Source organism: Bufo bufo, chromosome 8 (genome assembly GCF_905171765.1).
Source record: "Bufo bufo chromosome 8, aBufBuf1.1, whole genome shotgun sequence".
In the NCBI taxonomy this organism is placed as follows: domain Eukaryota; kingdom Metazoa; phylum Chordata; class Amphibia; order Anura; family Bufonidae; genus Bufo; species Bufo bufo.
In genome coordinates, this window is record NC_053396.1 from 332775 (window position 1) to 355760 (window position 22986).

Here is a 22986-nt window from a genome sequence, read left to right on the forward strand (position 1 = left end):
ATTTATCCACCGAGGAATTTATGTGCAGACAGCCTATCACACCCCTTATATACCCACCGAGGGATATGTGTGCAGACAGCCAATCACACACCTTATATACCCACTGAGGGATGAGTGTGCAGACAGCCTATTACACCCCTTATATACCCACCGAGGGATATGTGTGCAGACAGCCAATCACACACCTTATATACCCACCGAGGGTTGTGTCTGCAGACAGCCTATCACACCTTATATACCCATCGAGGGATATGTGTGCAGACAGCCTATCACACCTTATATACCCACAGAGGGATATGTGTGCAGACAGCCTATTACACCCCTGATATACCCACCAAGGGATATGTGTGCACACAGCCTATAACACCTCTTATATACCCACCGAGGGATATGTGTGCAGACAGCCTATCACATTGTATACAGTCAGGTCCATAAATATTGGGACAGCGACACAATTCTAAAATGTATGGCTCTATACACCACCACAATGGATGTGAGATGAAACGGACAAGATGTGCTTTACCTGCAGACTGTCAGCTGTAATGTGAGGTATTTACATCCACATCAGGTGAACGGTGCAGGAATTACAGCAGTTACATCTGTGCCTCCCACTTGTTAAGGAACCAAAAGTAATGGGACAGAATAATAATCATAAATCAAACTCTCACTTTTTAATACTTGGTTACAAATCCTTTGCAATCAATTACAGCCTGAAGTCTGGAACACATAGACATCACCAGACGCTGGTCTCATCCCTGGTGATGCTCTGCCAGGCCTCTACTGCAACTGTCTTCAGCTCCTGCTTGTTCTTGGGGCATTTTCCCTTCAGTTTTGTCTTCAGCAAGTGAAATGCTCAATCGGATTCAGGTCCGGGGATTGACTCGGCCATTGCAGAACATTCCACTTCTTTCCCTTATAAAACTATCTGGTTGCTTTTGCAGTATGCTTTGGGTTATTGTCCATCTGCACTGTGAAGAGCCGCCCAATGAGTTCTGAAGCATTGGGCTGATTATGAGCAGATAATATTGCCCGAAACACTTCAGAATTCATCCTGCTGCTTCTGTCAGCAGTCACATCATCAATAACTACAAGAGAAGCAGTTCCATTGGCAGCCATACATGCCCACACCATGACACTACCACCACCATGCTTCACTGATGAGGTGGTATGCTTAGGACCATGAGCAGCTCCTTTCCTTCTCCATACTCTTCTCTTCCCATCACTCTGGTACAAGTTGATCTTGGTCTCCTCTGTCCATAGGATGTTGTTCCAGAACTGTGAAGGCTTTTTTAGATGTCGTTTGGCAAACTCTAATCTGGCCTCCCTGTTTTTGAGGCTCACCAATGGTTTCCATCTTGTGGTGAACCCTCTGTATTCACTCTGGTGAAGTCTTCTCTTGACTTTGACACACATACACCTACCTCCTGGAGAGTGTTCTTGATCTGGCCGACTGTTGTGAAGGGGGTTTTCTTCACCAGGGAAAGAATTCTTCGCTCATCCACCACAGTTGTTTTCCGTGGTCTTCCGGGTCTTTCGGTGTTGCTGAGCTCACCGGTGCGTTCCTTCTTTATAAGAATGTTCCAAACTGTTGTTTTGGCCAGGCCTAATGTTTTTGCTATCTCTCTGATGGGTTTGTTGTGTTTTTTCAGCCTAATGATGGCTTCACTGATAGTGACAGCTCTTTGGATCTCATCTTGAGAGTTGACAGCAACAGATTCCAAATGCAGATAGCAGACTGGAAATGACCTCTGGACCTTTTATCTGCTCATTGTAATTGGGATAATGAGGGAATAACACACACCGGGCCATGGAACAGCTGAGAAGACCATTGTCCCATTACTTCTGGTCCCTTAACAAGTGGGAGGCACATATGTAACTGCTGTAATTCCTGCACCGTTCACCTGATCTGGATGTAAATCCCCTCACATTACAGCTGACAGTCTGCAGGTAAAGCACATCTTGTCCGTTTCATTTCACATCCATTGTGGTGGTGAATAGAGCCAGAACTGTTAGACTTGTGTCGCTGTCCCAATATTTATGGACTTGACTGTATAGCCATCGAGGGATATGTGTGCAGACAGCCTATCACACCTTATATACCCATCGAGGGATATGTGTGCAGACAGCCTATCACACCTTATTTACCCACCAAGGGATATGTGTGCAGACAGCCTATTACACCCCTTATATACCCATCGAGGGATATGTGTGCAGACACCCTATCACACCCCTTATATACCCACTGAGGGATATGTGTGTAGACAGCCTATCACACCCCTTATATACCCATCGAGGGATATGTGTGCAGACAGCCTATCAAATCCTTTATATACCCACCGAAGAAGGTGTCTGCAGACAGCCTATCACACACCTTATATACCTACCGAGGGATATGTGTGCAGACAGCATATATACCAGCTGAGGGATATACATACAGACATCCGATCGCACCCCGTATATATACCCACTGAGGCAAATGTGTGCAGACAGCCTATCACACACCTTATATACCCACCAAGGGATGTGTGTGCAGACAGCCTATCACACCCCTTATATACCCACTGAGGGATATGTGTGCAGACAGCCTATCACACCCCTTATATACCCACTGAGGGATATGTGTGCAGACAGCCTATTACACACCCCTTATATACCCACTGAGGGATATGTGTGCAGACAGCCTATTACACACCATATATACCACTGAGGGATGTGTGTGCAGACAGCCTATCACACCTTATATACCACTGAGGGATATGTGTGCAGACAGCCTATCACACACCTTATATACCCACTGAGGGATATGTGTGCAGACAGCCTATTACACACCCCTTATATACCCACTGAGGGATATGTGTGCAGACAGCCTATTACACACCTTATATACCACTGAGGGATATGTGTGCAGACAGCCTATCACACCTTATATACCACTGAGGGATATGTGTGCAGACAGCCTATCACACACCTTATATACCCACTGAGGGATATGTGTGCAGACAGCCTATTACACACCTTATATACCACTGAGGGATGTGTGTGCAGACAGCCTATTACAACTTATATACCCACCGAGGGATATGTGTGCAGACAGCCTATTACAACTTATATACCCACCGAGGGATATGTGTGCAGACAGCCTATCACACACCTTATATACCCACCGAGGGATATGTGTGCAGACAGCCTATCACACACCTTATATACCACTGAGGGATATGTGTGCAGACAGCCTATCACACACCTTATATACCACTGAGGGATATGTGTGCAGACAGCCTATCACACACCTTATATACCACTGAGGGATATGTGTGCAGACAGCCTATTACAACTTATATACCCACCGAGGGATATGTGTGTAGACAGCCTATTACAACTTAAATACCCACCGAGGGATATGTGTGCAGACAGCCTATCAAACCTTATATACCCCCCGAGGGATATGTGTGCAGACAGCCTATTACACACCCCTTATATACCCACTGAGGGATATGTGTGCAGACAGCCTATTACACACCTTATATACCACTGAGGGATATGTGTGCAGACAGCCTATCACACACCTTATATACCACTGAGGGATATGTGTGCAGACAGCCTATCACACACCTTATATACCACTGAGGGATATGTGTGCAGACAGCCTATCACACACCTTATATACCACTGAGGGATATGTGTGCAGACAGCCTATTACAACTTATATACCCACCGAGGGATATGTGTGTAGACAGCCTATTACAACTTATATACCCACCGAGGGATATGTGTGCAGACAGCCTATCACACACACCTTATATACCACTGAGGGATATGTGTGCAGACAGCCTATCACACACACCTTATATACCACTGAGGGATATGTGTGCAGACAGCCTATTACAACTTATATACCCACCGAGGGATATGTGTGTAGACAGCCTATTACAACTTATATACCCACCGAGGGATATGTGTGCAGACAGCCTATCACACACACCTTATATACCACTGAGGGATATGTGTGCAGACAGCCTATCACACACACCTTATATACCACTGAGGGATATGTGTGCAGACAGCCTATCACACACACCTTATATACCACTGAGGGATATGTGTGCAGACAGTCTATCACACACCTTATATACCACTGAGGGATATGTGTGCAGACAGCCTATTACAACTTATATACCCACCGAGGGATATGTGTGTAGACAGCCTATTACAACTTATATACCCACCGAGGGATATGTGTGCAGACAGCCTATCACACACACCTTATATACCACTGAGGGATATGTGTGCAGACAGCCTATCACACACCTTATATACCACTGAGGGATATGTGTGCAGACAGCCTATTACAACTTATATACCCACCGAGGGATATGTGTGTAGACAGCCTATTACAACTTATATACCCACCGAGGGATATGTGTGCAGACAGCCTATCACACACCTTATATACCACTGAGGGATATGTGTGCAGACAACCCATCACGCATTTGCTAAGCAATATATAGTATTATATACCGCATTATATTTTTTTAAGAGTACTGTGCATTGTACAAATCTTATATTACATTAAGTCTGCCCTACTTTCACTGCAAGTAATGGTCATTAAAATATCTTCAATTAACGCCAATGGACTAAATAGTCCCTTTAAAAGATGGTTATTGTGGAAGGAAGTTCATTCCCTTAAATGTGACGTAACCTGTATTCAAGAAACCCACTTGAATGAATCAGATACTCAGACTCAAGCATAAAAATGTTGTCAATATATTTGCATCACCTGCAGTGAACAAGAAAAGAGGGTAATCATCGCCGTTAGGGATTCCCTCTCTTTTCAGCTGATGACGATGAAGGCAGATATGTTATATTAGTATGTAATATTAATAATACGCCATACACTCTAGACTCCCTGTACGCTGCTAACTCTAACCAACTGGCGTTCATCAGAGAGGTAATAAACACCACCCAATCCATTAAACAAGGCTCCTGATCATATGTGGAGACGTCCATTTACCTCCATCTCTGGACAAATCCAACCAAACAAACACGCACACCCCCCCTCACAATTGGCTCAGTATCTTCTGACAGAAGATACACGACACTTTGAGAGTATTACATGCTTCAGAAAGTGATTATACCTTCTACTCACACCCTCATAAACAATACTCCAGAATTGACCTGATACTGGTCGACAAATGGACCCTTCAAAAAATATTATCGGCTAATATTGGATCCATAACGTGGTCCGACCATGCACCGGTCTCGTGTCAATTCTCAGAGAACTTCAACCAACCTCCTTACATTTCTTGGAGGGCTAACAATTACCTCAACACAAACCCAAATGGAAGAAGCTCTGAAGGAATATTTCCTATATGATGTATCTGGGGCGCACACAAAGCTGTCATTCGGGGCCAACGCATTCGCATTTCATCCTTTCTAAACAAAGACCTAGACGAACAGAACAAATCAGCTCTTCCATCATAAAACAAAGCCCTCACAGGCCATCAAAAAACTATTGGGAGATTTACAATACGAACGCTTTACCAGAATAAATATGAACACAACTTGAGGAGAGTAAAATTCTACTCCCAGGGAAGCCGAGCTCACAGAATGACATCCATACAAAATCAGAAAAATTACCATATAGTTATAGTTCCCAAAAACTAAAAATACTCAATCCCCAGGAAATCTCAAATACTTTTGCCAACTACTATTCCAATTTATACAACCTTCAAGATAACAAACCAGTTCAGGGGATATTGCCGACACCTGAACTCAACAAACCAATAGAAACAACAGAAATAATGCAAATTATAGAACTGACTAAAACCACAAATCCCCAGGACCTGACGGGTTAACAAACCTTCAGAAACCCCTTATCCACATGTAGCCACATAATGACCACCCTGAACACCTGGAAAATGTTCGGCCGATCTCCCTATTGAACTCTGACCTGAAAATCTACTCCTCATTATTGGCCACCAGACGGTCCTCTCCAGTCCCGCAGGCGGGATTGGTCAAATCAAGACAAACATTAGATCGGGGCTCGACAAGTCCCAGGCGCTGCTCGAAAACAGGCCCAGCACACGCGCAGCCGGGCGCAGCCACTGGAGGGTTAGGGCCGCGAGCAATCACCCTGCCACCCTGCCCCGACCCCTCAGCTTTCGGCCACTCTCTCTCGCCGTCTATCGGTCGCAGCGTGCTGATGTCGCCGTGCGTCATCTCCAAGGCAGTTAAAAATGGCGAAGCCTTTACCGGAGCCCGGCCGATACTTATGTGACATCAGAGCCGTGTCTCGGTGGGGGAAGAGGCGTTAGTGCAGGGGAGGCAGAGCGGGAGCACAGGTAGTGGCGCTGCACTCGCTGACAGCCCATCATCATTCCTCCCGCTGTATACAGCAGGGGACATGATCGGGCAGCGCAACATCCCAGGGCACCAAGTGCTGCCAGGTCCCTGCACGGCGGCGGGAAACGAGGCGCTCTGCACTTATCCGCCAGGCTCAAAGCTTGTAATGGCTGCCTGCTACAGCCAAGTTGGCCTCGAGCACGGCCATGAACCCAGCGGGGAGCTGCATACCCCGTCATTAGTCCGGAGCTCCTGCACCGTGCTCCATCCCTGCAGTCACCATGCGGCCATTTCTTAGTTCTCTCTAGGAAAGCCGGGTGACGGCCTGCATACCACACAGAAAGCCGGGTGACGGCCTGCATACCACACAGAAAGCCGGGTGGCGGCCTGTATACCACACAGAAAGCCGGGTGGCGGCCTGTATACCACACAGAAAGCCGGGTGACGGCCTGCATACCACACAGAAAGCCGGGTGACGGCCTGCATACCACACAGAAAGCCGGGTGACGGCCTGCATACCACACAGAAAGCCGGGTGACGGCCTGTATACCACACAGAAAGCCGGGTGACGGCCTGCATACCACACAGAAAGCCGGGTGACGGCCTGCATACCACACAGAAAGCCGGGTGACGGCCTGCATACCACACAGAAAGCCGGGTGACGGCCTGTATACCACACAGAAAGCCGGGTGACGGCCTGCATACCACACAGAAAGCCGGGTGACGGCCTGAATACCACACAGAAAGCCGGGTGACGGCCTGCATACCACACAGAAAGCCGGGTGACGGCCTGCATACCACACAGAAAGCCGGGTGACGGCCTGTATACCACACAGAAAGCCGGGTGACGGCCTGTATACCACACAGAAAGCCGGGTGACGGCCTGTATACCACACAGAAAGCCGGGTGACGGCCTGTATACCACACAGAAAGCCGGGTGACGGCCTGCATACCACACAGAAAGCCGGGTGACGGCCTGTATACCACACAGAAAGCCGGGTGACGGCCTGTATACCACACAGAAAGCCGGGTGACGGCCTGTATACCACACAGAAAGCCGGGTGACGGCCTGTATACCACACAGAAAGCCGGGTGACGGCCTGCATACCACACAGAAAGCCGGGTGGCGGCTCCTAGGAGAGCTGTGTGGTATACAGGCTGTCACCCAGCTTTCCTGGTCTGCTGAGGAGAATATATCTCAGTATAGGAACATTTAGATACGTTATCTTATGATTTACCCATTCAGGAGTCTTGGAAAGCCGGGTTACAGCTCCTATGAGAACTAAGACTCCTGAATGGCCGAATCATCTGATGACTTCTCTATATGTTCTCCTCAGGAAAGCTGGGTGATAGGCTGCACGCCACACAGGTCTCCAGGAAAGCTGGGTGACAGGCTGTACACCACACAGGTCTCCAGGAAAGCTGGGTGACAGGCTGTATACCACACAGGTCTCCAGGAAAGCTGGGTGACAGGCTGTACGCCACACAGGTCTCCAGGAAAGCTGGGTGACAGGCTGTACGCCACACAGGTCTCCAGGAAAGCTGGGTGACAGGCTGTACGCCACACAGGTCTCCAGGAAAGCTGGGTGACAGGCTGTACGCCACACAGGTCTCCAGGAAAGCTGGGTGACAGGCTGTACGCCACACAGGTCTCCAGGAAAGCTGGGTGACAGGCTGTATACCACACAGGTCTCCAGGAAAGCTGGGTGACAGGACACCACACAGGTCTCCAAGAAAGCTGGGTGACAGGCTGTACACCACACAGGTCTCCAGGAAAGCTGGGTGACAGGCTGTACACCACACAGGTCTCCAAGAAAGCTGGGTGACAGGCTGTACACCACACAGGTCTCCAGGAAAGCTGGGTGACAGGCTGTACACCACACAGGTCTCCTAGGAGCTGCCATAAGACTCCTGAATGGCTAAATCATCTGATGACTTCTCTATATGTTCCCGTACTGAGATGTTCTCCTCCGGACTAGGAGACCAGGAAAGCTGGGTGACCATCCATGAGAGAGCTGGAAGGCCCCGCAGTCTTCCGAGGGTAATTCCACTGGAGATATTTTCCACAGAGGATCACCTGTTGTGGATTTATATCAGACTCTACATGTAGCGGGTGGATTTGCTGTGGAATTCAGCCACGATCAGTTACACGTGGTGAAATCCTATATTACCACGGGGCGGATTTGAAAGGTGCAGAGTAGGTTCATTTCCGTGTGGATTTTATAAAGTGTGAGGATTTTTGGTATTTGCTGCAATACGCTGTGGATTTCATAGCTGCAGTTCTATGAGATGAATGATGAGCCCGGAGCAAACATCCCGGGGAAGGGATTTCAGTTCTGTCAGCTGCAGCGCAGGGACTCTACACACGGTGACGTCGCAGCGCAGGGACTCTACACACGGTGACGTCGCAGCGCAGGGACTCTACACACGGTGACGTCGCAGCGCAGGGACTCTACACACGGTGACGTCGCAGCGCAGGGACTCTACACACGGTGACGTCGCAGCGCAGGGACTCTACACACGGTGACGTCGCAGCGCAGGGACTCTACACACGGTGACGTCGCAGCGCAGGGACTCTACACACGGTGACGTCGCAGCGCAGGGACTCTACACACGGTGACGTCGCAGCGCAGGGATAATAAACACTGAGGAGATGCTGCACACAGTGACGTCACAGGACACTGATAATAAACACTGAGGAGATGCTGCACACAGTGATGTCACAGGACACTGATAATAAACACTGAGGAGATGCTGCACACAGTGATGTCACAGTACACTGATAATAAACACTGAGGAGATGCTGCACACAGTGACGTCACAGGACACTGATAATGAACACTGAGGAGATGCTGCACACAGTGATGTCACAGTACACCGATAATAAACACTGAGGAGATGCTGCACACAGTGACGTCACAGGACACCGATAATGAACACTGAGGAGATGCTGCACACAGTGACGTCACAGGACACCGATAATAAACACTGAGGAGATGCTGCACACAGTGATGTCACAGTACACTGATAATGAACACTGAGGAGATGCTGCACACAGTGACGTCACAGGACACCGATAATAAACACTGAGGAGATGCTGCACACAGTGACGTCACAGGACACCGATAATAAACACTGAGGAGATGCTGCACACAGTGACGTCACAGGACACCGATAATAAACACTGAGGAGATGCTGCACACAGTGACGTCACAGGACACTGATAATAAACACTGAGGAGATGCTGCACACAGTGACGTCACAGGACACTGATAATAAACACTGAGGAGATGCTGCACACAGTGACGTCACAGGACACTGATAATAAACACTGAGGAGATGCTGCACACAGTGACGTCACAGGACACTGATAATGAACACTGAGGAGATGCTGCACACAGTGACGTCACAGGACACTGATAATGAACACTGAGGAGATGCTGCACACAGTGACGTCACAGGACACTGATAATGAACACTGAGGAGATGCTGCACACAGTGATGTCACAGTACACTGATAATGAACACTGAGGAGATGCTGCACACAGTGATGTCACAGGACACTGATAATGAACACTGAGGAGATGCTGCACACAGTGATGTCACAGTACACTGATAATGAACACTGAGGAGATTCTGCACACAGTGATGTCACAGTACACTGATAATAAACACTGAGGAGATGCTGCACACAGTGATGTCACAGGACACTGATAATGAACACTGAGGAGATTCTGCACACAGTGATGTCACAGGACACTGATAATAAACACTGAGGAGATTCTGCACACAGTGACGTCACAGTACACTGATAATGAACACTGAGGAGATTCTGCACACAGTGATGTCACAGGACACTGATAATGAACACTGAGGAGATGCTGCACACAGTGACGTCACAGGACACTGATAATAAACACTGAGGAGATGCTGCACACAGTGACGTCACAGTACACTGATAATGAACACTGAGGAGATGCTGCACACAGTGACGTCACAGGACACTGATAATAAACACTGAGGAGATGCTGCACACAGTGATGTCACAGTACACTGATAATGAACACTGAGGAGATGCTGCACACAGTGATGTCACAGTACACTGATAATGAACACTGAGGAGATGCTGCACACAGTGATGTCACAGTACACTGATAATAAACACTGAGGAGATGCTGCACACAGTGATGTCACAGGACACTGATAATAAACACTGAGGAGATGCTGCACACAGTGACGTCACAGTACACTGATAATAAACACTGAGGAGATGCTGCACACAGTGATGTCACAGGACACTGATAATAAACACTGAGGAGATGCTGCACACAGTGACGTCACAGTACACTGATAATGAACACTGAGGAGATGCTGCACACAGTGATGTCACAGGACACTGATAATGAACACTGAGGAGATGCTGCACACAGTGACGTCACAGTACACTGATAATGAACACTGAGGAGATGCTGCACACAGTGATGTCACAGTACACTGATAATAAACACTGAGGAGATGCTGCACACAGTGATGTCACAGGACACTGATAATAAACACTGAGGAGATGCTGCACACAGTGACGTCACAGGACACTGATAATGAACACTGAGGAGATGCTGCACACAGTGATGTCACAGTACACTGATAATAAACACTGAGGAGATGCTGCACACAGTGACGTCACAGTACACTGATAATGAACACTGAGGAGATGCTGCACACAGTGATGTCACAGGACACTGATAATGAACACTGAGGAGATGCTGCACACAGTGACGTCACAGTACACTGATAATGAACACTGAGGAGATGCTGCACACAGTGATGTCACAGTACACTGATAATGAACACTGAGGAGATGCTGCACACAGTGACGTCACAGTACACTGATAATGAACACTGAGGAGATGCTGCACACAGTGACGTCACAGTACACTGATAATGAACACTGAGGAGATGCTGCACACAGTGATGTCACAGGACACTGATAATGAACACTGAGGAGATGCTGCACACAGTGATGTCACAGTACACTGATAATGAACACTGAGGAGATGCTGCACACAGTGACGTCACAGGACACTGATAATGAACACTGAGGAGATGCTGCACACAGTGATGTCACAGTACACTGATAATGAACACTGAGGAGATGCTGCACACAGTGACGTCACAGGACACTGATAATGAACACTGAGGAGATGCTGCACACAGTGACGTCACAGGACACTGATAATAAACACTGAGGAGATGCTGCACACAGTGATGTCACAGTACACTGATAATGAACACTGAGGAGATGCTGCACACAGTGACGTCACAGGACACTGATAATGAACACTGAGGAGATGCTGCACACAGTGACGTCACAGGACACTGATAATAAACACTGAGGAGATGCTGCACACAGTGATGTCACAGGACACTGATAATAAACACTGAGGAGATGCTGCACACAGTGACGTCACAGTACACTGATAATGAACACTGAGGAGATTCTGCACACAGTGACGTCACAGGACACTGATAATGAACACTGAGGAGATGCTGCACACAGTGACGTCACAGTACACTGATAATGAACACTGAGGAGATTCTGCACACAGTGACGTCACAGGACACTGATAATAAACACTGAGGAGATGCTGCACACAGTGACGTCACAGGACACTGATAATAAACACTGAGGAGATTCTGCACACAGTGATGTCACAGTACACTGATAATGAACACTGAGGAGATTCTGCACACGGTGACGTCACAGGACACTGATAATAAACACTGAGGAGATGCTGCACACAGTGATGTCACAGGACACTGATAATAAACACTGAGGAGATGCTGCACACAGTGATGTCACAGTACACTGATAATAAACACTGAGGAGATGCTGCACACAGTGAGGTCACAGGACACTGATAATAAACACTGAGGAGATGCTGCACACAGTGATGTCACAGTACACTGATAATAAACACTGAGGAGATGCTGCACACAGTGATGTCACAGTGACGTCACAGGTGTTCTCTTTAGTTCCAAGCCCTGCATTAGATGGCACTAGACGTGTGATTGACATCATACACTGGACGGAGGTGAATCGGACGCCTTCTCTGCTTCTATCCTTGGATGCGGAGAAGGCGTCTGACAGAGTTCATTGGGGATATTTAGAGGCGGTATTGGCGAAATCTGGCATACAAGGATACATGGGGGCACTCTACTCCAAGCCGTCAGCCAGAGTCCTAATAAATGGAATGATGACCACCCCAATCCAAGTCACAAATGGGACAAGACAAGGCTGCCCCTTTCTCCCATTATCTTCGCACTGATAATTGAACCATTAGCGGAACACATTAGAGCCCAACCACATATCGCAGGTGTTAAAATAGGGAAGACAGACCATAATATCGGACTGTTTGCGGATGATATTATCCGAGCCCTAACCGACCCGATAAAATCCCTCCCTATAGTAATGCAAATAGTAAAGTATTTCAGTTCGGTCTCCTATTATAGTCCTAATATAGCTAAATGTCAGGTCCTTAATCTTGGACTGAAAGACTCCGACCTCGGCCCACTGAAAGACTATTTCCCCTCTAAATGGAATCTGAACCATATTACGTATCTAGGAATCAAACTGACCCCCTCTACGCCCAGACTTTTACCAATTAACCTTAAAACCCTAAAGGAAAAAATTGAAAATGACCTTATTAAAATGAAAAAACATGAAATTTCATGGATGGGCAGAATATCAGCGTTAAAAATGTTTATTATGCCACAAATCCTATAGTCAGTGCGCAATCTCCCTGTCCCTATACCCTATGAAATACAATCAATGCTCCTCAAATAGGTTTGGCAAGGTTGCCTATTTCCAGGGAGGACTGGGCGGCCCCGTCATTAGATATTACAGGCATCTCTGAGCAGTGGAGATCTTCATGGACTGATATTGGAAATCATATAATGGGAGTAAAAGACCCTAAAGTATTTTATTATTCCACATCTTTACAAAAACGTCCTATTAAAACACAAATCTCTCCTACAATATAAGCGGCATTTGAAATATGGACCCTATCGACAACTCAAGTGAATATTAATAATATATCTGAAACCCCACTGGAGGTGGAGGGAGATCTTTATACCAACAGCGAGCCCTTACTGGCTTCAGATCTAACTTCAAAGTGTAGAGTTCCTTATAGAGACTTCTCTAAATACCTGCAAATAAATACGATTTTTTTTAATCTAAGGTGCAACTTCCGCTGGCCGTTAATACCTCTCGACACAAAGCCCTTTCTCTCCGTTACCACCATATGACTGATGGTTTGGACTCTCCACTGATCCCGCTACTACGGAAATGGGAATCTGCATTAAATATAGTAATTCCACCAGAACAATGGGATTCTGCCTTCTCCATCATAAGAGCATCCTCCAAATGTGTCATCTAGAAAACTCCAGAAAAATTCTGTATAGGTGCTATTATACCCCCTATAGATGATCTAAAATGTACCCTTAGCTTCTAACATGTGCTGGAGCGGCCAACATGGAGCATATATGGTGGGAATGCAGAGACATCCAAGCTGTATGGAGTTCACTTAATGTCAGGACCACTGAGGAAGGGAGAGCGAATCTACCCGTGACGCGTCTGGTGAAACAAGTGATGGACCTGAGAAGCCTCCGATAATACTGTATGGCCATACAGAGAAAGAAAATCTCTACAGTAAAGGATTAACTATTCTTATCGTCGAAAGCTGCACCAAAGGAAATTGCGGAACAGAACGGCGACTCCCGCGATCTCTGGAACTCCCGTGAAATCTAAACCAGCTTGCTGTATGGAGCGACTGAATAAGCTCCATTGAAGCAATAGGGAGACAGCAGACGCTAGACGGTAAGCCAAATATCGATTTAACGTTTTCTCCAATCCAAAGCTCATATCGACCATAAAAGGATCCGCTATAAGAGACTTCTCACATCATCAGGATTCCGGTGGACACTTTATGAACATGTTGCGCTCCCAGTGAATACACCTACAGCATTGTCAGTGACATTCAGTTTCCCAAATTGGGATAGAGCTCTAGAAGATAATACCCCCTCTTCCCAAATAACAGCATATACTGGAAGTTTCTGGTGAGATATATATTATGGAATTTATCGACACTATTGAGTGGTATCGGATATTATATTGAATATTGCAACATTGAATTTTCTACCATTCAATTTATCGAATATTTTTATCGAATATATTTCTATTGAATATAGTGTCGACCATATCTACCACAATATATGTGACTGTAATGTTGTATATTATTGCTACATTGTTCTTATACATTTTATTACTTGTATTTTATGGGGATTTAACCCTAATATTTTCTGCACATGTCCATCTGGTTGCCCAGTGTATGAGCGCTCGCTCATTACTCTATTACTACATTTGCCTTTAAGAGCGGTGGGGTGATCCCCTCTATTTGAGCTTGCAGCACCGTAACTACTTGCCAGTGAGCCACCACAGCCCACCACTGTTCATGTAAACCATTATTGTTAATGAAATGATAAGTGACAGAACAGCCAAGTGGAAAACCACCTGGCATTACTGCCTTCACTCTCCACAGATTTATGGTGAAGGGTATTGGGGTCCCTCCTCGCCACTCTCTTCCCCTCCTCCTATCCCTTGTTTTTGCTTTATCATTGTATTATTTGAACCCCTAGGTTTGATTTAGTTAGACTCTGGCATGTATAACATCTGTGTATAAAACACCTGTGATGAAGACACCAATGCAGCGCTTATTACAGCTATCAGAGCTATGATCAGGACAGGTTCTCACACCCTGGATGTGTTCTATTTACTGACAGATAGCAAAGCTCCTGAAAACAATTAGGAATAGATTCAGGAAATAACCTGCAGTCACGGACTGTTAAAGATGTTCTGCAGCAGCTAGGATTAAATGGTGAGGCCTCATTTCTATGTGTAGCCGTACCGTAAATGATAAAAGTGGCAGAAACTCTACTGACGTCCTCACCAAGCAATCCTACAGATATGCCTACAGCCGCCAGGGGCGCTCACCCGAATGTACTGAAAGGCTTCCACTGGCGAGGATCCAGCTGCACTGGTCAGAGCGCTGGGCTTCCTTGTGACGAGCAGCAGTTTGTTTCTGATGGCCACCACCACCCGCAGCTCGTGACCGTGATGAGTATTGATGGCGTACAGGTGACATCCTGTGTGGAGAAGACAATCAGAAGGGCCCAGTGCCATCACAATGTCAGCCCTACTCCATGGAGGGCGATCTTTCTATCACTTACCTTTTGTTTTCTCCAGTTTATTTTCTCTGCACTCGTACTTGTTCCTTGGAGCCTGGTTGTCTTCCAGATCTTTCCTGATGACGCTCAACCAGAAGACATAGAGCCGGGCGTCTTTCCCTAGGGAACATGACACCAGATATCTAGAGGGTGTGGGGGAGTCACAGAGGTGACGTGCTGTGCCTCGGGTATAAGGCCCACCTACCTTTATCAGCTCGAGTGATCAGGAGATCCAAGGGCTCCAACACGTGCATCTGTCTGATCTGCAGCGATCGATCAAATACTGGGATCGCCGGCTGTCCATCTGCAGAACAGAGAAGAGATCAATTACCCACAATGCTAATGGCTGCCATGTCACAGTGTTCAGGTGGTAGGACTGTACGAGGCGCGAGGACACATCTGGCGGCCTCCTCTCTGACCAGCGCACATCCCAGGCGGTGGTCGGTGACAATGAGATTGTCGGAGAGGTCTCCTCCTGCAGTGAATAGCTCCCCAGCCACAAATCATCCTGATGGAGGCGATGCTCAGGGAACACTCAGCCAAAACATTACTACTAGCTTCTCTTTCACCCATGAGGTGTCCTGCGGCATCATTAGCAGCAGATCCACAAGCTGCGGCCTCTCTGAATCCCACTCGTTTCCCAGCAAATCCCATAGATGACGGGGAAGTAACTGGCTGAGTGATAGAAAACAATGGTACACACTCAGATTGGGTCACTGTCACTAGTGGGGTACCTCAGGGGTCAGTACCGGAGGGGTCACTGTCACTAGTGGGGTACCACAGGGGTCAGTACTGGAGGGGTCACTGTCACTAGTGGGGTACCTCAGGGGTCAGTACCAGAGGGGTCACTGTCACTAGTGGGGTACCTCAGGGGTCAGTACCGGAGGGGTCACTGTCACTAGTGGGGTACCTCAGGGGTCAGTACCAGAGGGGTCACTGTCACTAGTGGGGTACCTCAGGGGTCAGTACCAGAGGGGTCATTGTCACTAGTGGGGTACCTCAGGGATCAGTACCGGAGGGGTCACTGTCACTAGTGGGGTACCTCAGGGGTCAGTACCGGAGGGGTCACTGTCACTAGTGGGGTACCTCAGGGGTCAGTACCGGAGGGGTCACTGTCACTAGTGGGGTACCTCAGGGGTCAGTACCGGAGGGGTCACTGTCACTAGTGGGGTACCTCAGGGGTCAGTACCGGAGGGGTCACTGTCACTAGTGGGGTACCACAGGGGTCAGTACCGGAGGGGTCACTGTCACTAGTGGGGTACCTCAGGGGTCAGTACAAGAGGGGTCACTGTCACTAGTGGGGTACCTCAGGGGTCAGTATTGGAGGGGTCACTGTCACTAGTGGGGTACCACAGGGGTCAGTACCGGAGGGGTCACTGTCACTAGTGGGGTACCTCAGGGGTCAGTACAAGAGGGGTCACTGTCACTAGTGGGGTACCTCAGGGGTCAGTATTGGAGGGGTCACTGTCACTAGTGGGGTACCTCAGGGGTCAGTACAAGAGGGGTCACTGTCACTAGTGGGGTACCTCAGGGGTCAGTATTAGAGGGGTCACTGTCACTAGTGGGGTACCTCAGGGGTCAGTACCGGAGGGGTCACTGTCACTAGTGGGGTACCACAGGGGTCAGTACCGGAGGGGTCACTGTCACTAGTGGGGTACCTCAGGGGTCAGTACAAGAGGGGTCACTGTCACTAGTGGGGTACCTCAGGGGTCAGTACCGGAGGGGTCACTGTCACTAGTGGGGTACCTCAGGGGTCAGTACCGGAGGGGTCACTGTCACTAGTGGGGTACCTCAGGGGTCAGTACCGGAGGGGTCACTGTCACTAGTGGGGTACCTCAGGGGTCAGTACCAGAGGGGTCACTGTCACTAGTGGGGTACCTCAGGGGTCAGTACCAGAGGGGTCACTGTCACTAGTGGGGTACCTCAGGGGTCAGTACCGGAGGGGTCACTGTCACTAGTGGGGTACCTCAGGGATCAGTACCGGAGGGGTCACTGTCACTAGTGGGGTACCTCAGGGGTCAGTACCGGAGGGGTCACTGTCACTAGTGGGGTACCTCAGGGGTCAGTACCGGAGGGGTCACTGTCACTAGTGGGGTACCTCAGGGGTCAGTACTGGAGGGGTCACTGTCACTAGTGGGGTACCTCAGGGGTCAGTACTGGAGGGGTCACTGTCACTAGTGGGGTAACTCAGAGGTCAGTACTGGAGGGGTCACTGTCACTAGTGGGGTACCTCAGGGGTCAGTACTGGAGGGGTCACTGTCACTAGTGGGGTACCTCAGGGGTCAGTACAAGAGGGGTCACTGTCACTAGTGGGGTACCTCAGGGGTCAGTACAAGAGGGGTCACTGTCACTAGTGGGGTACCTCAGGGGTCAGTACAAGAGGGGTCACTGTCACTAGTGGGGTACCACAGGGGTCAGTACAAGAGGGGTCACTGTCACTAGTGGGGTACCTCAGGGGTCAGTACAAGAGGGGTCACTGTCACTAGTGGGGTACCACAGGGGTCAGTACAAGAGGGGTCACTGTCACTAGTGGGGTACCTCAGGGGTCAGTACCGGAGGGGTCACTGTCACTAGTGGGGTACCTCAGGGGTCAGTACAAGAGGGGTCACTGTCACTAGTGGGGTACCACAGGGGTCAGTACTGGAGGGGTCACTGTCACTAGTAGGGTACCTCAGGGGTCAGTACAAGAGGGGTCACTGTCACTAGTGGGGTACCACAGGGGTCAGTACAAGAGGGGTCACTGTCACTAGTGGGGTACCTCAGGGGTCAGTACCGGAGGGGTCACTGTCACTAGTGGGGTACCTCAGGGGTCAGTACAAGAGGGGTCACTGTCACTAGTGGGGTACCTCAGGGGTCAGTACCGGAGGGGTCACTGTCACTAGTGGGGTACCTCAGGGGTCAGTACCGGAGGGGTCACTGTCACTAGTGGGGTACCACAGGGGTCAGTACTGGAGGGGTCACTGGCACTGGTGGAGTACCTCAGGGGTCAGTACTGGAGGGGTCACTGTCACTAGTGGGGTACCTCAGGGGTCAGTACTGGAGGGGTCACTGTCACTAGTGGGGTACCTCAGGGGTCAGTACTGGAGGGGTCACTGTCACTAGTGGGGTAACTCAGGGGTCAGTACTGGAGGGGTCACTGTCACTAGTGGGGTACCTCAGGGGTCAGTATTGGGCCCTATTCTCTTCAATATATTTATTAATGATCTTGTAGAAGGCTTGCATAGTAAAGTATCAATTTTTGCAGATTACACTAAACTGTGTAAAGTAATTGACACGGAAAAGGGATAGTATACTGTATATATACACTACAGAGGACAGTATAGTGTATATACACACTACAGAGGACAGTACACTGTATATATACTACAGAGGACAGAATACTGTATATATATACTACAGAGGACAGTATACTGTATATATATATACTACAGAGGACAGTATAATGTATATATACTACAGAGGACAGTATACTGTATATATACTACAGAGGACAGTATACTGTATATATACTACAGAGGACAGTATACTGTATATATACACTACAGAGGACAGTATAGTGTATATACACACTACAGAGGACAGTACACTGTATATATACTACAGAGGACAGTATACTGTATATATACTACAGAGGACAGAATACTGTATATACACTACAGAGGACAGTATACTGTATATATATACTACAGAGGACAGTACACTGTATATATACTACAGAGGACAGTATACTGTATATATACTACAGAGGACAGAATACTGTATATATATACACTACAGAGGACAGTATACTGTATATATATACTACAGAGGACAGTATACTGTATATATACACTACAGAGGACAGTATAGTGTATATACACACTACAGAGGACAGTATACTGTGTATATACTACAGAGGACAGTATACTGTATATATACTACAGAGGACAGTACACTGTATATATACTACAGAGGACACTATACTGTATATACACACTACAGAGGACAGTATACTGTATATATACTACAGAGGACAGTATACTGTATATATACTACAGAGGACAGTATACTGTATATATACTACAGAGGACAGAATACTGTATATACACTACAGAGGACAGTATACTGTATATATACTACAGAGGACAGTACACTGTATATATACTACAGAGGACAGTATACTGTATATATACTACAGAGGACAGAATACTGTATATATATACACTACAGAGGACAGTATACTGTATATATATACTACAGAGGACAGTATACTGTATATATACACTACAGAGGACAGTATAGTGTATATACACACTACAGAGGACAGTATACTGTGTATATACTACAGAGGACAGTATACTGTATATATACTACAGAGGACAGTACACTGTATATATACTACAGAGGACAGTATACTGTATATATACTACAGAGGACAATATACTGTATATACACTACAGAGGACAATATACTGTGTATATACTACAGAGGACAGTATACTGTATATATATATATATATACTACAGAGGACAGTATACTGTATATATACACTACAGAGGACAGTATACTGTATATATACTACAGAGGACAGTACACTGTATATATACTACAGAGGACAATATACTGTATATATATACTACAGAGGACAGTATACTGTATATATATATACTACAGAGGACAGTATACTGTATATATACTACAGAGGACAGTACACTGTATATATACTACAGAGGACAGTATACTGTATATATACTACAGAGGACAGTATACTGTATATACACTACAGAGGACAATATACTGTGTATATACTACAGAGGACAGTATACTGTATATATATATATATACTACAGAGGACAGTATACTGTATATATACACTACAGAGGACAGTATACTGTATATATACTACAGAGGACAGTATACTGTATATACTACAGAGGACAGTATACTGTATACACACTACAGAGGACAGTATACTGTATATATACTACAGAGGACAGTATACTGTATATACTACAGAGGACAGTATACTGTATATATATATATATATATATACACTACAGAGGACAGTATACTGTATATATACACTACAGAGGACAGTATAGTGTATATACACACTACAGAGGACAGTATACTGTGTATATACTACAGAGGACAGTATACTGTATATATATACTACAGAGGACAGTATACTGTATATATACTACAGAGGACAGTATACTGTATATATACACTACAGAGGACAGTATAATGTATATATACTACAGAGGACAGTATACTGTATATATACTACAGAGGATAGTATACTGTATATATACTACAGAGGACAGTATACTGTATATACTACAGAGGACAGTATACTGTATATATATATATATACTACAGAGGACAGTATACTGTATATATATACTACAGAGGACAGTATACTGTATATATACTACAGAGGACAGTATACTGTATATATATACTACAGAGGACAGTACACTGTATATACACTACAGAGGACAGTATACTGTGTATATACTACAGAGGACAGTATACTGTATATACTACAGAGGACAGTACACTGTGTATATACTACAGAGGACAGTATACTGTATATACACTACAGAGGACAGTATACTGTATATACACTACAGAGGACAGTATACTGTATATACACTACAGAGGACAGTATACTGTATATACACTACAGAGGACAGTATACTGTATATATATATATATATATATACACACACACACAGAGGACAGTATACTGTATATATACTACAGAGGACAGTATACTGTATATACTACAGAGGACAGTATACTGTATACACACTACAGAGGACAGTATACTGTATATACACTACAGAGGACAGTATACTGTATATACACTACAGAGGACAGTATACTGTATATACACTACAGAGGACAGTATACTGTATATACACTACAGAGGACAGTATACTGTATATATACTACAGAGGACAGTATACTGTATATACACTACAGAGGACAGTATACTGTATATACACTACAGAGGACAGTATACTGTATATATATACTACAGAGGACAGTACACTGTATATATACTACAGAGGACAGTATACTGTATATATACTACAGAGGACAGTATAATGTATATATACTACAGAGGACAGTATACTGTATATATACTACAGAGGACAGTATACTGTATATATACTACAGAGGACAGTATACTGTATATATATACTACAGAGGACAGTACACTGTATATATACTACAGAGGACAGTATACTGTATATATACTACAGAGGACAGTATACTGTATATATATATATATACACACTACAGAGGACCGTATACTGTATATATACTACAGAGGACAGTATACTGTATATATACTACAGAGGACAGTATACTGTATATACTAAAGAGGACAGTATACTGTATATATACTACAGAGGACAGTATACTGTACATATACTACAGAGGACAGTATACTGTATATATACTACAGAGGACAGTATACTGTATATATATATATATATATATATATATATACACACTACAGAGGACAGTATACTGTGTATATACTACAGAGGACAGTATACTGTACATATACTACAGAGGACAGTATACTGTATATATACTACAGAGGACAGTATACTGTGTATATACTACAGAGGACAGTATACTGTGTATATACTACAGAGGACAGTATACTGTATATACACTACAGAGGACAGTATACTGTATATACACTACAGAGGACAGTATACTGTATATATACCACAGAGGACAGTATACTGTATATATACCACAGAGGACAGTATACTGTATATATACCACAGAGGACAGTATACTGTATATATACCACAGAGGACAGTATACTGTACATATACTACAGAGGACAGTATACTGTACATATACTACAGAGGACAGTATACTGTACATATACTACAGAGGACAGTATACTGTACATATACTACAGAGGACAGTATACTGTATATATATATATACACTACAGAGGACAGTATACTGTATATATATACTATAGAGGACAGTATACTGTATATATATAGAGGACAGTATACATTATATATACTACAGAGGACAGTATACTGTGTATATACTACAGAGGACAGTATACTGTGTATATACTACAGAGGACAGTATACTGTGTATATACTACAGAGGACAGTATACTGTATATATATACTACAGAGGACAGTATACTGTATATATACACTACAGAGGACAGTATACTGTATATATACTACAGAGGACAGTATACTGTATATATATACTACAGAGGACAGTATACTGTATATATATACTACAGAGGACAGTATACTGTATATATATACTACAGAGGACAGTATACTGTATATACACTACAGAGGACAGTATACTGTATAT

The 22986-nt window shown here is 45.7% G+C and overlaps 1 protein-coding gene across 3 annotated transcripts in view; it reads right to left on the bottom strand.

Moving 5' to 3' along the window:
* GARNL3 (GTPase activating Rap/RanGAP domain like 3) overlaps positions 1–22986 on the bottom strand; it is a 124147-nt gene that overhangs the window by 17106 nt on the left and 84055 nt on the right. For all 3 annotated transcript variants that reach the window (XM_040442817.1, XM_040442818.1, XM_040442819.1), the window contains exons 19-21: positions 15830–15928; positions 15628–15744; positions 15392–15543 (exon numbers count right to left, since the gene is read on the bottom strand). In XM_040442817.1, coding sequence (XP_040298751.1) covers positions 15392–15543; positions 15628–15744; positions 15830–15928 — 368 coding nt within the window. The remainder of the gene's footprint in view (positions 1–15391; positions 15544–15627; positions 15745–15829; positions 15929–22986) is intronic.